This window comes from Gymnoscopelus braueri (genome assembly GCF_963280865.1).
Source record: "Gymnoscopelus braueri genome assembly, chromosome: 13".
Lineage (NCBI taxonomy): Eukaryota > Metazoa > Chordata > Actinopteri > Myctophiformes > Myctophidae > Gymnoscopelus > Gymnoscopelus braueri.
The window spans coordinates 3,554,360-3,575,199 of record NC_137615.1 but is presented as its reverse complement, the minus strand read 5'-3'; the positions used below and the strand labels follow the sequence as shown (position 1 = coordinate 3,575,199).

The 20,840-nt window shown below is 41.3% G+C and overlaps 3 protein-coding genes across 4 annotated transcripts in view; all 3 read right to left on the bottom strand.

The window, feature by feature from the left end:
• Positions 1–1,352: 1,352 nt before the first annotated feature.
• On the bottom strand, positions 1,353–2,780 carry LOC308099348 (E3 ubiquitin/ISG15 ligase TRIM25-like; the record flags this gene model as incomplete). Its single annotated transcript, XM_080448092.1, has 1 exon — positions 1,353–2,780. One exon carries the CDS (start codon positions 2,778–2,780, stop codon positions 1,353–1,355), a length of 1,428 nt encoding a protein of 475 aa, XP_080304218.1.
• A 3,108-nt stretch (positions 2,781–5,888) lies between these two features.
• LOC308099111 (E3 ubiquitin/ISG15 ligase TRIM25-like) lies at positions 5,889–10,991 on the bottom strand. The gene is made up of 3 exons (XM_080447706.1): positions 10,957–10,991; positions 8,192–8,481; positions 5,889–7,356 (listed from the first exon to the last, which is right to left on the bottom strand). The coding sequence occupies exons 2-3, from the start codon at positions 8,439–8,441 to the stop codon at positions 5,900–5,902; spliced, it is 1,707 nt and encodes a 568-aa protein (XP_080303832.1). The 5' UTR covers positions 8,442–8,481; positions 10,957–10,991; the 3' UTR covers positions 5,889–5,899.
• Positions 10,992–18,381: 7,390 nt separating this feature from the next.
• Positions 18,382–20,840, bottom strand: part of LOC308097977 (multidrug resistance-associated protein 1-like) — an 85,221-nt gene continuing 82,762 nt past the window's right edge. For both annotated transcript variants that reach the window (XM_080446168.1, XM_080446169.1), the window contains exon 31: positions 18,382–19,706. In XM_080446168.1, the coding sequence (XP_080302294.1) occupies positions 19,598–19,706 (109 nt within the window). In that variant the 3' untranslated portion in view covers positions 18,382–19,597. The remainder of the gene's footprint in view (positions 19,707–20,840) is intronic.

Here is a 20,840-nt window from a genome sequence, read left to right as displayed (position 1 = left end):
TTTTTTATTCATTCATGACATTATTTTTTTTAAATCATTGAATTTGTTCCTAATTCATGAAAAATGTTTTGAAATAATAATTAAAAACATCATTTAGGAAACAAGAAAATAAAGGGATATTTACTCTCGATGACCCATAAAAATGTGTAGGGTCCCCTCCCAGTGTTTGGGAAACAGTGGTGTAGCCTATGTAAAAACCTCCAACAGTTTGATAATCAGCTCTCCATCAAACCTCCGTTCATCATGTAAGGTCATTTCTTTTTAAATGTATCCATTTCGGCTTCATACATTTTTGTATTGTGCATATTTAATTAGATAATTTGCATATTTGAATTAATTAGCTATTATAAAAGCATTGCAATGAAATCAGATCACTGTTTCAGGTGGAACTTTCACTGATGAGGAACCTTTCAACAAAGAGTTACAACAACATGCTTTCACTGATGAGGAACCTTTCAACACAGAGTTACAACAATGCTTTGCATGAGTCAGTCACCATAAACATGAGACACACATAAAGCAATAGACACACAGCCTGTGACACTGTCATTAAAAACACACACACAAACACATACCTCTAGCATAGACAACACAAAATGAAAAACCACACACAAACACACACCTCTAACTACCATAGACAACACAAAATTAAAAACCACACACAAACACACACCTCTAACGACCATAGACAACAACAGATGTAGTTTTATTGAGGCAGATGGGACCATAAAAACAGACAAAAAGCATAGCTTAGATAGGCTATTCTAGTATTATTATCATGTTGGTTACTTTATATGAATTATACATTAATTATAATATAATTATTATTTCCAACAGGTCTGTCTTTCATCTGTGATCCATAAATCCATAAAGTAATGATTACATCGTAAAAAGATAAATGGTACAGAGAAAGTGTAGAATACAAGAGAACAAAATATTAAAATAGATTATTAACCACTTTAAGACCCTATATACTTCATATCATATCATACGATCCATAAATAAATAGCTGATCTACAAGCATCGCGATGTGTTGTGTAGATTGGCTATTTTCACTATTTTTTAAAACAAAAAATGGAAAAATTTTGATTGCTCCTATAATGACCAAAATAGGGATGTCAGGTTGGAAGAGGTTAATAAATCATACAAAATCTTCCCATTAGATAAACAAAATAAACATGATTCAAAGTTTAGGAACAACTCTACATGTTTTTTAAGATCAAATCATCTTTTCTTTTTTTCCCCCCTAACAACAAGTTGAAATTTTGCAGGCTGAGAAAAAAACAGTACAATAATAAAGAAATGATTCTGGACTCAGGAGGACATGAGAGAAGGAAAAAAAAGAGTCAGATCTACTTTAGGTCACACAACTCAGCAGTGGTTCCAGATGATAGAGGATAAAGATTAAATCCAACATGGAGGTTGTCTGTGAACGTGGTGTGGACTGTGTGGAGGAGAGTCATGGTGTCAGACACACGGTAGAAGGACAGAGTACCTGCACTGTGGTCCAGGTACACTCCTACTCTGGAGGACACACAGCCTGGGATGTTAGTTTCAACGCCTCTGTGTCTGAAACTATAACCTTTGTTGGTACACCGTAAAGACCACGATTTATCATTGAATCCAAATCCACATTCATCACCGGACCCTGTTCTGCTGATATCTCTATATGAGACTGCTATAAAAACAACTCCTCCACTCCACTCTACCTCCCAGTAACAGTGTCCAGTCAGACCCTCTCTATCCAGAACCTGAGGATATTCAGTGAATCTCTCTGGGTGATCAGGATATGATTGTGGTTTGTTCATCATTGTTACTTTTCTGTTCCCTTTAGACAGAGACAGGTCTTGATGAGCTGTGTTTGGATCCAGTGTGATTGGACATGAATATTGTAAGAACTCAGCTCTGGTCTTGGTTTCTGGTGGTATTGACAGTACTGTCCGGTCCACACACCTCCTCAGTTCTTCAGCACGACTCACTTCACGTTCCTGCTGGTCTCTGATCAGCTCCCTCACCTCAGATCGTCTTCTCTCCATGGAAGGGATGAACTCAGTAAAGATGGTGTCACTGTCCTCCACTGCTCTGTCAGCACAGTGGTTGATGGACTCCACCTCCTGGTGAAGCACCTTCACGTCTTTCTCTCTTTCCTGGAGTTTCTGCTGGAGGTTCTGCTGACTCGTATCGAGCTCTTTCTGTCTCTCAGTACGTTCTGCTGCAGCTGAGATCGTATCGTGACCTTTGTGTTCGTCCACAGAGCAGAGATAACAGACACACTGCTGATCGGTACGACAGAAAGGCTTCCTCATCTCGTCGTGACGAGAGCAGATGTTCTCCTGAAGCTCGCTGGAGGCTTTGACCAGCTTGTGTCTCTTAAAGGCAGGAGACTGATAGTGAGGCTGGAGGTGAGTGTCACAGTAAGAGACCAGACACTGAAGACAAGTCTTCACAGCTTTCAGTCTCCTCCCAGTGCAGACATCACAGGCCACATCTCCAGGTCCAGTGTAGCAGTGATCAGGAGGAACATCTTGCAGTCCTGTCTTCTTCAAGCTCTCCACCACATCAGCCAACATGGTGTTTGTCTTCAGATCAGGTCTTGGGATGAAGGTGTGTCTGCACTGTGGACAGCTGAACCTCCCTCTCTGATCATCCTGGTTCCAGAATCCCTCGATACACCTCCTGCAGTAGCTGTGTCCACAGGGAACAGTCACTGGATCCTTCAGCAGATCCAGACAGATAGAACAACACAACTTTTCCTGATCCACAACTCCCTGCTGCGCCATTTTAGTCTGTCTGTCTGTCTGTCTGTCTGTCTGTCTGTCTGACTATCAGACGAGTTTAGTTTTGTTGCATTTTCAAAGAAATCACATGACATGGGAAGTTCGTCCTGGCTGTGTGTGTGTGTGTGTGTGTGTGTGTGTGTGTGTGTGTGTGTTTTTTTTTTGTGGTGATTCACAGTGATTCACTGCTAGAAAATGCTTCCACTCTGTTGACACTTGAGTCAGCAGTTTTCTTCTTGTGTTGTATCTCTCAAATAAAAGACAGAACACACTGACACTTTCACTGTTTGTCTTTCTCTAAATATGTCTAATAGAACTATAATACAACCATATTATTATATAAATACTTCTAATGGAACTGTAACACAACCGGAGAAAAGAGAGAAAGAAAACACACACACACACACACACACACACACACACACACACACACACACACACACACACACACACACACACACACACAGTCCCATAATAGGAATGGGCCAATGGCAGCACACACAATAAGCTCCGCCCCTCGATAAACCCACACCGTAGCTGTGATCCACAGTCAGTTTGAAAGAAAAGATGAGAGAGAGCAGAGCTCACAACACCAGCAAAGAAAGAAAGAAAGAAAGAAAGAAAGAAAGAAAGACAGAGTAGAGGAACAGCAGCACAGCTCACAGGAGGTCCAGGGCCTATAGGGGGTCCTTAGTGTTGCTACACTGGGGGCCGTCATCTCTCTCTCAGCTAAGGGGTCCCTGCTTCATATCTCTCTCAGTTAAGGGGTCCCTGCTTCACCTCTTTCTCTCTCTCTCTCTCTCTCTCTCTCTCTCTCTCTCTCTCTCTCTCTCTCTCTCTCTCTCTCTCAGCTAAGGGCTCCCTGCTTCATCTCTCTCTCAGTTAAGGGGTCCCTGCTTCATCTCTCTCTCAGCTAAGGGGTCCCTGCTTCATCTCTCTCTCAGATAAGGGGTCCCTGCTTCATCTCTCTCTCAGTTAAGGGGTCCCTGCTTCATCTCTCTCTCAGCTAAGGGGTCCCTGCTTCATCTCTCTCTCAGCTAAGGGGTCTCTGCTTCATCTCTCTCTCAGCTAAGGGGTCCCTGCTTCATCTGTCTCTCAGCTAAGGGGCCCCTGCTTCATCTCTCTCTCAGCTATGGGGTCCCTGCTTCATCTGTCTCTCAGCTAAGGGGTCCCTGCTTCATCTCTCTCTCAGCTAAGGGGTCCCTGCTTCATCTGTCTCTCAGCTAAGGGGCCCCTGCTTCATCTCTCTCTCAGCTATGGGGTCCCTGCTTCATCTGTCTCTCAGCTAAGGGGTCCCTGCTTCATATCTCTCTCAGCTAAGGGGTCCCTGCTTCATCTGTCTCTCAGCTAAGGGGCCCCTGCTTCATCTCTCTCTCAGCTATGGGGTCCCTGCTTCATCTGTCTCTCAGCTAAGGGGTCCCTGCTTCATCTCTCTCTCAGCTAAGGGGCCCCTGCTTCATCTCTCTCTCAGCTATGGGGTCCCTGCTTCATCTGTCTCTCAGCTATGGGGTCCCTGCTTCATCTGTCTCTCAGCTCACACACAGTTAGTTCAGCTAAGGAGTCCCTGCTTCATCTGTCTCTCAGCTAAGGGTCCCCTGACTTTATCTATAAAGTTTATATGATAAATACAGTTTATATGATAAATACAGTTTATATGATAAATGTATAGCTTCCTACAGTCTATAAAGTGAACATAATCCTTTCAAAACACATTTAAAGTAAACATGTCTTCATTCAGACGTTAAATAAGAGCTCTCTCTGTCTGTCTGTCTGTCTGTCTGTCTCTCTCTCTCTCTCTCAGCAACATCCTCAAGACACAAAGGTTTCTAATGTGTCAATGAAATGAGGGGCTGATACAACTGGTGACGTCAGCAGAAAAACAACAACAGCAGACATACGTTTTCTCACAGGTGCTTTGAACAAAAAACACCACCAGAGGGCGACCTAACTCCTTTAGAATGTATGTAGAATCCACTGGCTGCTAAGCTGTCTCCACCAGTCCTGCTTCATCACTGGTCCTATACAAAAAACTATATCTATATCTATTTGCTTGTGCATCTATATGTAGATGATCAAATAAAACCTTATCTATTATCTTTAAGTGGTTTCATTCATTTAACTAGATTAAAAGTTACTGTGTCAACCTTTCTACACAGACTGTTAGAATAGAATGTTTGCTTTGTTCATCTTTAATGTCACTTTATTCACAAGATTATTTAATTGGTTATACTTCTTATAAGTGTATACAGGGTATCTGCACATTTATGAAGTGACAATTGGAGGAATTTTAAGACCTTAATATAATTAAATAAAAATACCATTACTGCATCAAAAGTAATCAAACTATACTTAAAAAATTTCTATAAATGCCAAATTGTGAATTATTAGCTAAGAAACAGGCACATATTGTGAAAATAGCCGATCTACAAGCACAACTCCTCACGTTGCAGGTGCCCAGTTCTATAGAATAATATACACACTCATACACTAACATTTATTCTACATTATTATCATGTTGGTTACTTTATGATTTATAAATGAATTATAATATCATTATTAATTCCAACAGGTCTGTAACATTTCATGTGTAATGTTTGTTCTGTGAATAAGTTGAAAAATAAAATCAATATTTCACATGGAATATCAAATCAAATCCATAAAGTAATGATTACATCATAACAAAACAAATGGTACTAAGGTGGTGTATGAATACAAGAGAACATATTAAAATAAATCATCCACTTTAAGCTCTTATTATACGACGCAGAGCAAAAATGGCTGATCTACAAGCTCACAAGGTATCGTGAAGTGTTGTGAACTTAAAAAGAAATGTGAAGCTTTTTGAAGTGTTGAAAATCTGTTAAACAATATTTTTTTTTTTTTATTGAAATATTTGTATTATTATTTTAAAATCAGATTTCTCCTATTATGACAAAATAGGGTTATCAAGTTCGAAGCGGTTAACAAATCATACAAAATCTTCCCATCAGACAAATAAAATAAAGCAGGTGACAACGTCTAGGAACAACTTTTTTTATTTCCCCTTAACAAAAAAAAATTCAGGCCGAGAGAAAAACAATACAATAATAAAGAAACTATTCTGGACTCATGACATGAGTGATCTACTCACACAACTCAGCAGCGCTTCCTGGTAGAATAAACAGAAATCCAGCATGGAGGCTGTGTGTGAACGTGGTGTGGACTGTGTGGATGAGAGTCATGGTGTCAGACACACTGTAGAAGGACAGAGTACCTGCACTGTGGTCCAGGTACACTCCTACTCTGGAGGACACATCATACTCACTCATCTGAGTCCATTCGTTTCTGTGAAACAATTTGTTTCTGAGTAAAGACCACGATTTATCATTGCATCCAAATGTACTGTCATAACCAGACCCTTTTCTGCTCATATCTTTATATGAGACTGCTATATGAACAACTCCACTCCACTCTACCTCCCAGTAACAGCGTCCAGTCAGACCCTCTCTACTCAGAACCTGTTGAATTACAGCAGTGAATCTCTCTGGGTGATCAGGATATGATTGTGGTTTGTTCACATATGTTACTTTTCTGTTCCCTTTAGACAGAGACAGCTTTTGATTTGCTGTGTTTGGATCCAGTGTGATTGGACGTGAATATTGTAAGAACTCATCCCTGGTCTTGGGTTCTGGTGGTGCTGACAGACCTGCCTGGACCCTGTGAATTGTTTTTTTCTTCTTCTTTTTTGATTTCTTCACTCTGTTCACTGTCTCTGAGACGTTTGTCCCTTCCTCTGTAAGAATGTCCTCTAGTTTGTCTCTCATCTTGGACACGGCCACAGTCACATCTTCAAAGTGTCTCAGAGGACGGACATTGCTGCTGACTGGGTGTGTAGATTCACTGATCGTTGAGAGGGAGGAGGTGTAACGCTGTAGAAAATGGATGTGATCCTCTGTGAGTGAGAGCTGCTCCAGCTCAGCATGTCTCCTCCTCAGGTCAGTGACCTCCTGCTCCACACGCCTCCTCAGTTCTTCAGCACGACTCACTTCACGTTCCTGCTGCTCTCTGATCAGCTCCCTCACCTCAGATCGTCTTCTCTCCATGGAAGAGAAGAGCTCAGTAAAGATGGTGTCACTGTCCTCCACTGCTCTGTCAGCACAGTGGTTGATGGACTCCACCTCCTGGTGAAGCACCTTCACGTCTTTCTCCCTCTCCTGGATTCTCTGCTGGATGTTCTGCTGACTCGTATCGAGCTCTTTCTGTCTCTCAGTACGTTCTGCTGCAGCCGAGGTCGTATCGTGACCTTTGTGTTCTTCCACGGAGCACAGAGAGCAGATACACTGCTGATCGGTACGACAGAAAAGCTTCTTCAACTCGTCGTGACGAGAGCAGATGTTCTCCTGAAGCTCGCTGGAGGCTTTGACCAGCTTGTGTTTCTTAAAGGCAGGAGACTGATAGTGAGGCTGGAGGTGAGTGTCACAGTAAGAGACCAGACACTGAAGACAAGTCTTCACAGCTTTCAGTCTCCTCCCAGTGCAGACATCACAGGCCACATCTCCAGGTCCAGCGTAGCAGTGATCAGGAGGAACAGCTTGGAGTCCTGTTGATAGATTGATACATAATTATGTATTTATCAATCTGATAAAAATGTATTTCATTTGTATGTGCCTGTATGTACCCTCATATCTGGTAGCCTAAAAGCATGTTTCCGATGCTTGATACTATTGTTTGTGTTACTGTCTATCTGCCCTCCTGACAATCTCCTGGATTTGGGAGAATCCAGGAGAAACTCCCATAATTCACCAGAACACATGAAATTACATCTATGTTAAAAGGTTTCTGGGGGAGGACCGCCAGACCCCCCCCCCCTTGGGTTGTGTGATCGGTGCATGCAATCATACAGAGATATTAACTTTTAAGTAATGAATGGTTATTATTGGGTCTTACATTGCTTCAGTCATCAAATCAATTTCTGTAGGACCTATTATCATTACTATTAGCGCTTAAATGAATGAAAGTGTACCCATCGTTCCTTGATTCTCACAGTCCAAACATTGTAATGTTTATTTTGTTACCGTTGACTCTGTTTGTGATCATTATAATGCAGTCAGACAGAGTCTGTTACTTATGTGGAACAGTTAATAACAAACACTAAGCTTTGTTGTAAACCCTTTTCAGAGAAAGTGTATAATGTTTTTTCCAATGTTGACAATGCAATGTTATATATTGGTGTGTAGTTTGTGAGGGTTTTGTGAGGGGGTCCCCCCCACCCCCACATTTCTGTACTCACTGTTTATCTGGAAGCTATAATTCATCATTTCCGATGCTTGCACGATATTTTTGCAATAAGATGTTTCATCTCTTTATTGGTTTAGTAAATGTATATCAGACAGACAGTGAGCTGTATTTACAAGAGAACTTAAAAAAGGTCTCACCTGTCTTCTTCAGGCTCTCCACCACATCAGCCAACATGGTGTTCTTCTTCAGAACAGGTCTTGTGATGAAGGTGTGTCTGCACTGTGGACAGCTGAACCTCCCTCTCTGATCATCCTGGCTCCAGTAACCCTCGATACACCTCCTGCAGTAGCTGTGTCCACAGGGAACAGTCACTGGATCCTTCAGTAGATCCAGACAGATAGAACAACACAACTGTTCCTGGTCCACTCCACCTCCCTGCTGCGCCATCTTAAAGGCCCCGTTCAGACAACAACAACAACAACGGTCTCTAGGGAAAACGGCAAAAATAAAAGATCAGATCTGTGCCGTCCGTTTAGACGACAACGGTGTCATTGGGGGTTTAAAGCCCAATAAAGTCAATCCTCCTTCAAATCTGTAACAAAGCTCCACCTCGCAGCTTCTCCGAGCTGTGTTCCGTGAGCAGCAATAGCTTAACAACAACTATAAGACTTCAGAATAAGAGTGCCCTCTAGAGCCTTGGTTCTCAAAGTGGGGTCCGGGGACCCCCAGGGGTCCTTGAGGGAGTTCCAGGGGGTCCCCAGCTAAATGATGGATAGTTCGGAACCAAATGGACCCTTATGGGTCTGTAACTCAGTGTACAAATGGAACCAAATGGTCCCTAACGGTTCCATTTGTACACTCTCAGAGTTAAATGAACATAGTTTTTACGACACAAATTGGGGTCCCAGAGATAGAAATGCCATTAAACGGGGGTCCCGTAGCCTAATGCATGTCAAAATGGGGGTCCTTGAAATTAAAATGGTTGAGAATCACTGCTATAGAGCCGTAAAAATCTTCTCTTATGGGGGGTCCTGGGCATATCTTTTCAAATGGGGGTCCGTGGGCTAATAAGTGTCAATTTGGGGGTCCTTGACATGAAAAAGGTTGAGAACCACTGCTCTGGAGCAGTGGTTCTCAACCTTTTTCATGCCAAGGACCCCTAAATTGATATACATTTGGCCGTGGACCCCCATCTGAAAATATTTTGTGCCAGGGACCCCCAGAAGCAAAGATTTCAGTTAACATTTTATGTAATGTATTGTAAATATATTAAGATTTGCACACATTTTCAAGATTTTTCAAAAATAGCAGATCTACAAGTTCATTGCGCGGCACTCGGTGGCGCGCTATGAACTTGTAGATCTGCTATTTTTGAATAGCCAAAGCTATCCCCCCAAGGACCACTGGTGGTCCCCGGACCACTGGTTGAGAACCACTGCTCTAGAGTAAACATAAGCCATTGAAAACATTTGAAAAACGATTCATTTGCACATTAGAACTATACATTAAGCACGTAAACGAAGCTATACGACACAAATGATGTTTCTGTGTAACAAATAACATTTTAATAACTTTTTATTTATATCTAAATGGATAAATGCTGTTCAATGGAGTGCATAGCCTAACGCTGGACTGGACGGCTGTGGGTGTCAGCACTTCTAACGTAAACGCAGAATAGATTTGTGTCTTTTAAAAAAACATTAAAAAATGTATGATCTTATTTTGAAGGCAACCGGAAACCTTATTGTTGCTAGCTCAAAAACCGGAAGTGTTATTGCTGATAGAGGAACGGAGCTGTGTCTCCATGGAAACATGTCGTTAACCAGTGTTGCCAGATTCTGCGATAGAAATAAGCAACGAGTTCTATGAAAACTAAGCCCAAAGGAAGTGACTAGGCTACTACGGCTATTTGAAAATAGCCAATCTACAAGCTTGTTGTGAGCTTGCAGATCAGCTTGCAGATATTTCCCCCCCCCCAAAAAAGGGTGTCATTTTGGAACATTTTTGAAACACAAATCTTGTACGGGGGTCCCTGGCACAAAATATTTTCAGAAGAGTGGTTTGTGGACAAATACATAATTTTGACATGAAGATGTTTAAGAACCACTGGTTTTAAAAAAAATTAGGAAACGAGCCCAAATATGCAACTACACTTTGGAAACAAGCCCAAAGTCGCTTATAATTAAAAAAAAGACTTGGCAACCAAGCAAACCAAACGGCTGTGATAGAACTAGAACAGAAGTTGTTCTACGCATGCGTGACATGTAGCCACCTAGCCCTGGTCCAGCGCGTGCGTAGTGAGTTCTCTCTAACGCTCTGCCAGGCGCTCGGTTCTGTTCATAGACAAAGAATTCCACTGCCCTGCGAGGGCTCCTACTGTAGTGAAAAGAAACAAAACCACCCAATTATTCACCGAAACAAAGGCTGTTTTGTGTTGTTGAAAGTCTATTCTCGGAGGTGGGAAGCCTCTCAATTCAATTCAATTCAAAGGGCTTTACGCCTCTCCAACACCCCACCTACTCTGTATAATACACTTTTTTGGCAGAAAATAAAATGTCCACAAGACGGAAAATATTGTATTTACTCCACTGCGCCCTCTACAGATCTGGTCAATATAAATTACCATTGACCATATCTGTAGGGGGCGCGTATGGGAGTAAATAAAATAATCTGATCAGATCGGTGGAAAAAGTTGATACCTTTAAAAAAGATACCTTTACTTAAGTAAAGGTATCAATACTGCGATGTAGAAATACTCTGTTACAAGTAAAAGGCCCTTGTTCAAAATGTTATTTGAGTAAAAGTACAAAAGTTATTGGCATCAAAATATACTTAAAGTACCAAAACTAAAAGTACTAAACTGAAAACTGAGCAGCATAAAACAGCATGAAAATAAAGTTGTTTTACAGAGTAATGCACAATCTACCTATTAAAGAGATCAGTACAGAATTTAAATATTTACTTAGTTATGAAAGCAGAAATCCATTCACAAGGCAATCATCCTCCTCTCTGCTTTGCTCCTTGAGTCCATTGTCAGTTTAAATTTGAATTTAGTGGACAAAAAGAGGGGGCCTTTCAGACCCAAAGCAAGCAGGACCTTTAGCTGTCCTTAGAAATGCCTGAGCGAATAAACAAAAAATAAATAACAATAAAATACTAAATGAAAACTAAATACAAAGGCCTTGCCTGTCTTAAGTAAAGTGTGTAATACTGCATGAAAGCAAACACCACCAGCCTTTATCAACATAACCTGTGCTGATGTAAACATTCGACTTTCTATATGAACACCCGAGCTCTCTCTCTCTCACACACACACACACACACACACACACACACAGCTCTGTTTAACACAATGCTGTGCCCCCTCCAACTGTACTTCTTGTTTTCATTATGTTTAAAAAAAAACTCTCTGACTGTCTTTCTAAAAGGAAGAAATGTGTCCCCACTGCTGCCTAAGCCAAAAAACAAGGCTTTACACAAAATATAACTACCAGAAACAGGATTGTGTATTTTCAAAGGTAACTAAAACAATCTATCTGAAAAAGAGCTTGTAGATCGGCTTTTCTTTTTTTTTAACTTTTCTGACTAATCCATATTAGAATAAAAAATGAAAACTAACCTTTAAAGAAAGAAATAAACTAAACCACCCCTCCAACCCCAGACTAGTCTGGCATGGCTTTGAAGTGATAATTTGAATACCCATTGTTTCAATGTTGCTATCTGTGTGTGACCCCCACACAGGGTCACACACAGATAGGGCCATTAACAGGCAGTCAGGGGGAGGGGATTTAGCCTGGATTTGACCAGGAGAATACAAATATGATTTGACTTGAAGCGGCACATGTAACTGAAAGAAAGCAGAAAGCTCTGAATCCACAAGCTTATGAACAAATTGTATTATCATTGCTCCCTATCACAAACGACACATTTGTATACGTAAAATACTTATACTAACATCTAAGAAAAAGTGAGTTGGGTAGCTGCCCCTGTCACCACTTAAACCCTTAGTAAACTTGTACTTGGTCTGCTCTTTTCCCCCCCTCTACACCAAACCTCTTTGCCAAAAATAGCCGATCTACAAGCTTGAGCTTGTAGATTGGTTTATTATCCAGGGATCCTTTTAATGGTTACCAGTTAAAGGTTCACTCTTTATCTTCATGTGTCCCACTCTCTCTCGTCCGGGTAGCAGCAACACGCTCTAATTGATACGTTCCCCACAGAAATGTTAGCAATGTTAACCCCATAAGTGCTGATCAGAATAAACAAGAAAACATTACTTTTAAAACAAAACTCCTAATGAATTGGTCAGTTCACATAACGTTTTTAAATAAAAACACATACCTTTTAAAGGCTTTAATTTATTTTTAAACAAACCCTTCATTAAATGATATGATAATGATATGATAATACTATTTAAAGCATAACCTATTTTATAACTGGGTTTAGGTCTGTCACAATTACAAATTTAAGTTGACGATTAATTATCACTCAAATAATTGCGAATTAACGATTTAATTGTGTTTATGTCGTTGAAAATGGAGCTTTATGAATAAAAAATACATTTTTGTTTGGCTTTTAGCTTTCGTAAACAAAAGTTGCACAGGGCAGATATGACAAATAACACATATTTAATTACTTTATACTTAAAAATAAACATTATGAGTGGAAATAGCCGATCTATAAGCTCAAAACGTGTCGCATTGCGACGCGTTTTGAGTTCTCAACCATGAGGTTGAGATGACTCGGTCTCAGAGGTTGTTGTCACATGTTGTCACGTCAGCCTTTTGCCAGTTGACTTAAAGTCAACAGGAAAAAAACAAACACTATAATGACTGACTATTGAGTTGCATTTTCTGAAGGAGAAATCATGACTGCTTGCTATAGGTCAGGAGGAGCACTCTCTTATTTGTAACACAACAAACCACCTCCTCAATCAACGAGCACAGAAGGAGAGAAGCTGCTCCCTGAAACCCATGACATAAATAAATGATACGGTCTCTGTCAGGTGGAAACCATGTCCTAAAAAACCTGTTACTTTTCAGGATTCAAATTGAAAAGCATCAAAGTACAGATCTACAAGCTTGAAACGCATCAAGCTTGTAGATCTGTAACTTTTGATGCTCTTGTGTGACGCCGTAGTGTGATCAAGTCCGTACTTGATCCTACCACGGCGTCAACGTTAATTTACAAAAATGTGGAGATAAGAGGTTTCTGCCCGACAGCAACAACACTCCCACCATGGGAATTAATAACACAATAATAGAACAATAGTCCAGACTGAAGCATGCTGGGAAATCTCTCCTCAGACACCAACAGCCTTGGATGCTGCTACACAATATAGTTGTGTCTGTCAGTCAGTCTGTCTGTCTGTGTGTGCGTGCGTGCAGTGGTGGAAATTAACTAGTATATTTACTCAAGTACTGTACAATTTTGAGGTCTTTTTTACTTTGCTGGGGTATTTTCAGTACTTTTACTTCTACTCCACTACATGTCAGAGGCACATATTGTACTTTTATTGATTGATTGATTATTTGATTATTACAAAACATACATTAACCACTTCAGCCCTATATACATTTCGGCCATTCGAAAATAGTAGCAGATAGTAGCAGACAATGCGTTGTGAGCTTGTAGATCTGCTACTTTCAAATGGCCAAAATGTATATAGGGCTGAAGTGGTTAATGTATGTTTTGTAATAATAATCACAATCTACAAAGTAACTATAGTAACTAAAGTGTTCAAATAATAGTGGAGTAACAGTACAGTATTTGCCTCTGAGATGTAGTCGAGTAGAAGTAAAAGTACAAGTAAAGTAAAAATACCTCAAAATTGTACTTGAGTAGTTAAGTAAATGTACTTAGTTACTTTCCACCACTGCATAGATGTGGGGGTCCGTGGCCAAATTAATTTGGGGTCCTTGAAATGAAAAAAGTTTGAGAGCCACTGTTCTATAGAGGTCCTGTGCTGCTGGGTTTGATACGACGTGCTGGGTTTGATACGACGTGCTGGGTTTGATACGACGTGCTGGGTATTGATACGACGTGCTGGGTTTGATACGACGTGCTGGGTATTGATACGACGTGCTGGGTATTGATACGACGTGCTGGGTTTGATACGACGTGCTGGGTTTGATACGACGTGCTGGGTTTGATACGTGCTGGGTTTGATACGACGTGCTGGGTTTGATACGTGCTGGGTTTGATACGACGTGCTGGGTTTGATACGTGCTGGGGTTTGATACGACGTGCTGGGTTTGATACGACGTGCTGGGTTTGATACGATAGCAGGTTGGGTTGCCAGTACGACTCTTGACCTGCAAAGTTGGGTGAGAATGAATTTGCATCTTGAGATATTTTCTTCACAAACAATTCTTGAGATATTTTCGGCACACAGACAAAATGCCCTTGACAGGTGAAAAAAAGAAAGACCTTTACACCACATTAACAAAGCAAATCTTTAATTATCCCTCTTTTTTTTACACATTGATTCTGTGTTTTTAAGACCAAGAAAAAAAAAAGCACACTTAAAAACTAGTGCATGTATACAAATAACAAATAATGCATACTTACAAATTACAAATATGTAACAACCACAGGTATGTTTCGCATTTCCTCAACAATTTCCAGTGGTTTGTAATAATATATACCGTAAAAAACTGAAGAGAAATCTAAAGCTTTTATGTTTTGCATGTAAAACAGACCAAGACCATGATACAAAAAAATAACACGAGGACCAGAACAGCTCCTGTCAGATATTTATCATGGAAAAGGATACGAATACAAAAAAAAAGGCCCTCTTTTGGCCCAAAGATGACCCGAGACAACAGCTAGCTGGCTCAGTCATAGATAGGTGTGTGTTATTCCCATTGAGAATGGAAGCCATGGATGAGGCTATACTTCCATCTAGCACGCTGACACTAGCACTCCATCTGCTCTCCGCCAGGCAGTGTACACAAATTACACATTAAAGGGATACTTCACCCCCAAAACGACTTTTTTTCCCCTATCGATTAGTCACCCCATGGAGACTAGAATTCATGGATATTTTTTTGTTTTTCTCGCAATAGTTAAAGACAATAATTTGATGACCGGCAGCGGTTCCGGTAGCAGACACAAAGAATCTCCTTTGTGTCTCCTACCAGAACCGCTGCCTACCGGTCTGCTGGTCATCAAATTATTGTGTTAGGAATGAGACAAAAAATTAAAAGAATATCCATGAATTCAAGTCTCCATGGGGTGACTAATCCATAGAGATAAATAATTTTCTTTTGGGTGAACTATCCCTTTAAGCTTCATTTATACTTTGTTTGACTGTGTTGCATCACAAACATGTTTCATATCGTCGCTGTCACTTATCTCCACATTCTAGCCTTTTTGTGTGTGTTTTTTTTGTAAATTAATGCCCTTATACTTGATCATACTACAGTCACACCAAAACATCCAAAGTAGCAGATCTACAAGCTCGAAATGCGGGCGAGAAGCGCGAAGCAACGTGTCTCTTGAGCTTGTGGATCTGCTGCCTTTGATCATTTTTTTAATTTGAATCCTAAAAAGTAACAGTTTTGGAACACATGAGGTTTCGGCCCAACAGAGACGGTAATGTCTAGAGACGTAATAGGATACAAAGTGATTACAAATGACTCCCATTGGTTTTCTTCAGTTTTGTGAAAAGCACTTTGTAACCCGTTTTGATAAGCGCTGTAGTTATTGTTATTGAATTATTATTCTGTCTTTGTAGTACAAATGACTGTATATTTTCTCCCAAAAGCTGGGTCTAAATGCAGAATATATGTCAGTTACAAAAACAAAACAAAAAACCCTGGATAATAACCTCCTGTAACAAAAAACTGTTTTGGATGAATAACTGCAAAATAAAAAAAAATCAGTAAGAGTGACTTAACCCATTAAGACCAGGAAAGGATCTTTGTTTATTTATTTATTTAGATCTGAGCGTTGGCTATTCAAAAGAATAGCAGATCTACAAGCTCGCAGCGCGTCACTTCGTGCCGCGCTGCGAGCTTGTAGATCTGCTATTTTTTAACATGTTTTGAAAGAATCTTGAAAGTGTGAGAACTGATTTAGAAGGCATTTCTTTTTAGAACGGGCCTCAGGTCTTAATGGGTTAATTAAGCCGACAGGTTAAAACTAGGAACGACCGGGAGAATATACCGTATTATGTAACCTTTTAGCTCAGGTCAGGTGATGTCTACCTGATCAGAAAAGTGGCGTAAACAGATCAATAAAGTGCTGTTAAAGAAATGAAGAAGAGGAAGATGAAGACGACAGAAGAGGACGCCCACTTAAACACTGTCTATGAGCTTACATTTTCTTAAAGGGATAGTTCACCCAAAACAATTCCTCGGACGCCACTTTAAGATCCAGTGCACTACTAGACCAACGGTTCTCAAAGTGGGGTCCAGGGACTCTCGTGGGTTCCTTGAAGGGGTTCTAAATGGACCCTTTGAGCTCTGTAACTTTGTGAGAGTGTGTGTGCACTCCTTGTAGACAGTAGACAGTGTGTGTAACAGATGTGTGTGTGTGTAACATATGTGTGTAACAGATGTGTGCGTCTGTAGCAGGTCGGTGTCATTCAGCTTAGCGGTGGCTGAGGGTGTAACTATTTGGTTTGTTTTTTGCTCACGTTTGGCTTCCTGGCCTCGTTAAACGTTAAAGCAACAACAAAGAGACAATATCACAATGTTACAAATGTGGCAAAAGTATCAACTAAATACATTCAATTAGATACAAACAATGATGTTTTAAAGTTGAATTGGCCCGTGTTGTTTATCATCAGGACATGTTTAGCCCACAGGTTCAACGTAGAATGCACACTTATGTATTCATATCATCGGGCATTAGGCAATGATATGTGCAAAACATTAGTATATTACAATATTATAATCTGTCCTTTTCGTATCCTCTCTAATCCAATCAGAACGTATCCTCTCTAATCCAATCAGGAAGGAAAACGTGTGGAGTAGCAAATTGTAGAATTCCTAAAATGGAGCCTTGGGGAACACCTATGGCTTGGCCAATATATACCTTCAATATTATCGTACTTTTTTTTTTCTACTTTCTTTTTTGCCCTTTATGTCTATTTCTTTTGATATTTTTCTGGAGATATTATTGACACGAATGGGAAATGACTTCAATCATTTCACAATGTACAGATAAAACAAAGAAATGACCAGATCGCACACAGAAAACAAAACGTGCTAAACGGTCTCCTGGACACGACTGAGTGAGGATGAGGTCAGGTTATTGTGGCTAGAAGTTCTGTTAGTAGCAGAACGGTGTTAACCAGGGTGGAGTTAGAGATATATATATAAATATTTTTTTAGACCCGTTTCAAACTGTCGTTGTGGGCCCCCCCTCTTACCCACACTCCACTAAATGTTTTTTATAAATTATTTATTTATTTGAATGAAATACTACATATTTTGGTGTATTTCCCCTCCTCCTGTCTTGAGTTAAGGCCTATATACGACAACGACAGTGATGTAAGCGACATGCCATTGGCTGCGAACTAAAAGCACTTCATACATACTAAAGCCTCTCTGGTTTGTTACGTCACACAGAGTTCCAGAGATAAACAAACACAACAACACGGCTTCGTTGTGTCGTTTGTCAAACGGTACATTTTGTCCACTAGGATGGCAGAATTTTCCCATGTTGCTTTGCTGGATGAATGACCCGCCGAGTGCCTTGGGACTAAAGCTGGAAGCCGTGTCTTAACCACCGGAGTCCCTCAGGGGGCTATACTAGTGTGTTTTCCGTTTTCGTGTTACTGTGGGGAAAGCCGGAAAATAGCCGATGGACAAGCTCACAACGCGTCGCGCTGCGACGCGTTGTGAGCTTGTCCATCTGCTATTTTCCAGCAAAAAGCTTGGCTCCCGGGGTCCAGCGCAGCTCACTAACGGTGCAAAAACAGCACAATAATAGTAATGATAAATAAATAGTCAAATACAAAATCCAATGGCGCTAAGGACACAAATGTGTGGATTCTAACCAGTCAATGAAACTTTTTATTTCTTCCCCACAACAGTAGCTGTAGGAACATCTTAACGTCTTTAGTGATGGTCCTAATATTGTCAGTTTTCTCTCTCTGTGTCTGTGGGGGGGGGGGGGGGGGGGCAGGACACCACGTAACCACGTTAAGCCTGACGGATTCGCACTTTCAAAAAAATTATCTAAAAGCTCATATGTGCTGCAACACGACGCATTGTGAGCTCGTTCGAGTGTTTCGCGGAGTGTTGGGGGTCGTGTAGAGCCATAGACCATATTCACACAGTGGCCATTTTGGAATTTACCATTGAAAGTGCCACCCCGTTGCTGTGGCAACCGGGGTGGCACTTCATTAACTTAATAGCAATATGGCCGCCGTGTGAATATGGTCTATGGTTCTCAAAGTGGGGTCCGGGGACCCCCAGGGGTCCTTAGGGGGGTACTAGGGGGTCCCCAGCAAGATGTGTTAATAAAGCGTCACAATAATGTTAACCCCTTTATCCATATTTCATACCTTGGCTATTCAAAAATAGCAGAACTACAAGCTCATAGCGCGGCACCGAGTGCCGCGCTATGAGCTTGTAGATCTGCTATTTTCGGAAAAAATCGTGAAATGTGCGCAAATCTTTTTTTTTAAAGGCGAACATTTTAAAACACAAATCTTTGCTTCTGGGGGTCCTTGGAACAACGTATTTTCAGTTGGGGGTCCGCGGCCACATACGTATCAATTTGGGGGTCCCTGGCACGAAAACGTTTGAGAACCACTGGTACATAGAGGGCATATAGGGGGGACGTATTGGCTTACAGCAGCACCAGTGGCGTGCCGACTGCCCAGGATGACCTCGTCTTTGTCAGCTTTCTCCATCCTCCCAAAAACGGGGAGCAGAATTGTCACATCCGCTCCCTGACAGCAATAGTCATAATCTGTCATTTGATACAAAAACAAACGAACAAACAACAACACAAATCTCCCCTCCCTAGCTTGAGGAAGTGGACAACATTGCACTGTAAAAAAACCCCTCTCTCTCTCTCTTCATTACATTCTCTGCCCCGAGAGATGAACCCCCACTGTGCCACCGCGGCGACGAGAGCCCGCCGTGACACGAGAAGGGGAGGGAACCTTGTTTACGATGGAGCGAGATATGAAACGGGATGCATAAAACTGTTCTGTTAGGGGGGAAACGGGAACGATGACAACTGTTGTGTGATTTTGTCCTTTTACCAAAAAAAAGAAAAAGAAAACAGCAGCAGATTGAGGTGTGGTGTCCCTCCCAACCTGATGGTGGCGATACTGGCCTTGCATGGCTGAAGGAGGCCGAGACGTTGTACTGTGTGTAGACTTTGGAGTGTGGAGTGGAACACGTAACGCTTAAACGACACACGTCTCAGGATAACGCTGTCAAAAACTAAACAAAAAAAAACTTTCCGTTCCATAAAGTTCCCTCACTCTCTCTCTCTCTCTCCGTTTTGTCTCTGTCTCTCTTTGTCTCTCTAGCTCCGCCTCCGTCTCATGGTGGGGAGCCAGAGGAGCAGATGGAGGTGTTTGTGTGTGTCTCTGGTTCTGGTTCTGGTTCTGGTTCTGGTTCTGGTTCTGGGGTTCAGACCAACCCAGAGTCTTTGGCCATCCTGTAAAAGATTCCTCTCTGAGAGACCAGGTTGGAGGGGGTGTCGAACTCTGCCATCTCCCCTTTGTCCAGCACCAGGACCCTGGCAGGGAGGAGAACAGGAGGAGAACAGGAGGAGAACAGGAGGAGAACAGGAGGAGAACAGGAGGAGAACAGAGAACAGGAGGAGAACAGGAGGAGAACAGGAGGAGATCAGAGAACAGGAGGAGATCAGGAGGAGAACAGGAGGAGAACAGGAGGAGATCAGAGAACAGGAGGAGATCAGGAGGAGAACAGGAGGAGATCAGGAGGAGAACAGGAGGAGATCAGGAGGAGAACAGGAGGAGATCAGGAGGAGATCAGGAGGAGATCAGGAGGAGAACAGGAGCAGAACAGGAGTCACTAACAAACAAAGTGTGCTTTTCTAACCCTGGTTTTAACCCATTAAGACCGGGAACGCATTTGTGTCATTTTAAGATTTCTTTGGGCTATTTTTAGAAAAATCTAGAAAAGATGGAAAGATTTAGAAAACATGTTTTGATATGTATTTGGCCGCGGACCCCCATACCAAAATGTTTTGTCCCTGGCTCATGGACTAAATGCCTAATTTGCATATTTAAATATGCAATTTCAGAAAACTTGTAATACGATAAATCATTGTCGTCATGCAAGTAATCAACTCAGGAAGTTTCATTATGATAACTCTTTTTTAAATGTTGACATTTTTTCACCTGTCATGTACGTATGGGGAAAATAACAAAATGTGTGATAATTATGAAAAAGCTGCTCCTGTGGAAAGGTTATCATATATTTATTTACTCGTATTGGCCATATGAACAATTTAATATAGGTTTGGTTTTGCCCACTCTTTCGATAATCATTGCTCAATTTTGGGGCTCTGGCTCATGGACTAACAGGGCTCGTTACAGAAACCATGTCACACATTCTGAATGGCTGCTATGCCTATAAAGGGCTTTACATAGCACGCCACGACAGAATAGTTGATCTCATAACTAAGGACATATCTAAACATTTTACACCGTCAGTGAGAATGTACAAACATTCCTGTGTCAAACCCTCCATGTTTCAACTCTGTACTGAAAATCCTGAAATCTTTGCAAATCTCTCAGCTAATACACCAGATGTTGTTGTTGTCAATGAAGGTTCCAGATCAGTTTCCATTCTTGAAATGGCTGCATCTTTGACTCTAGCTTAGAGGAAGCCTTTATGACCAAAG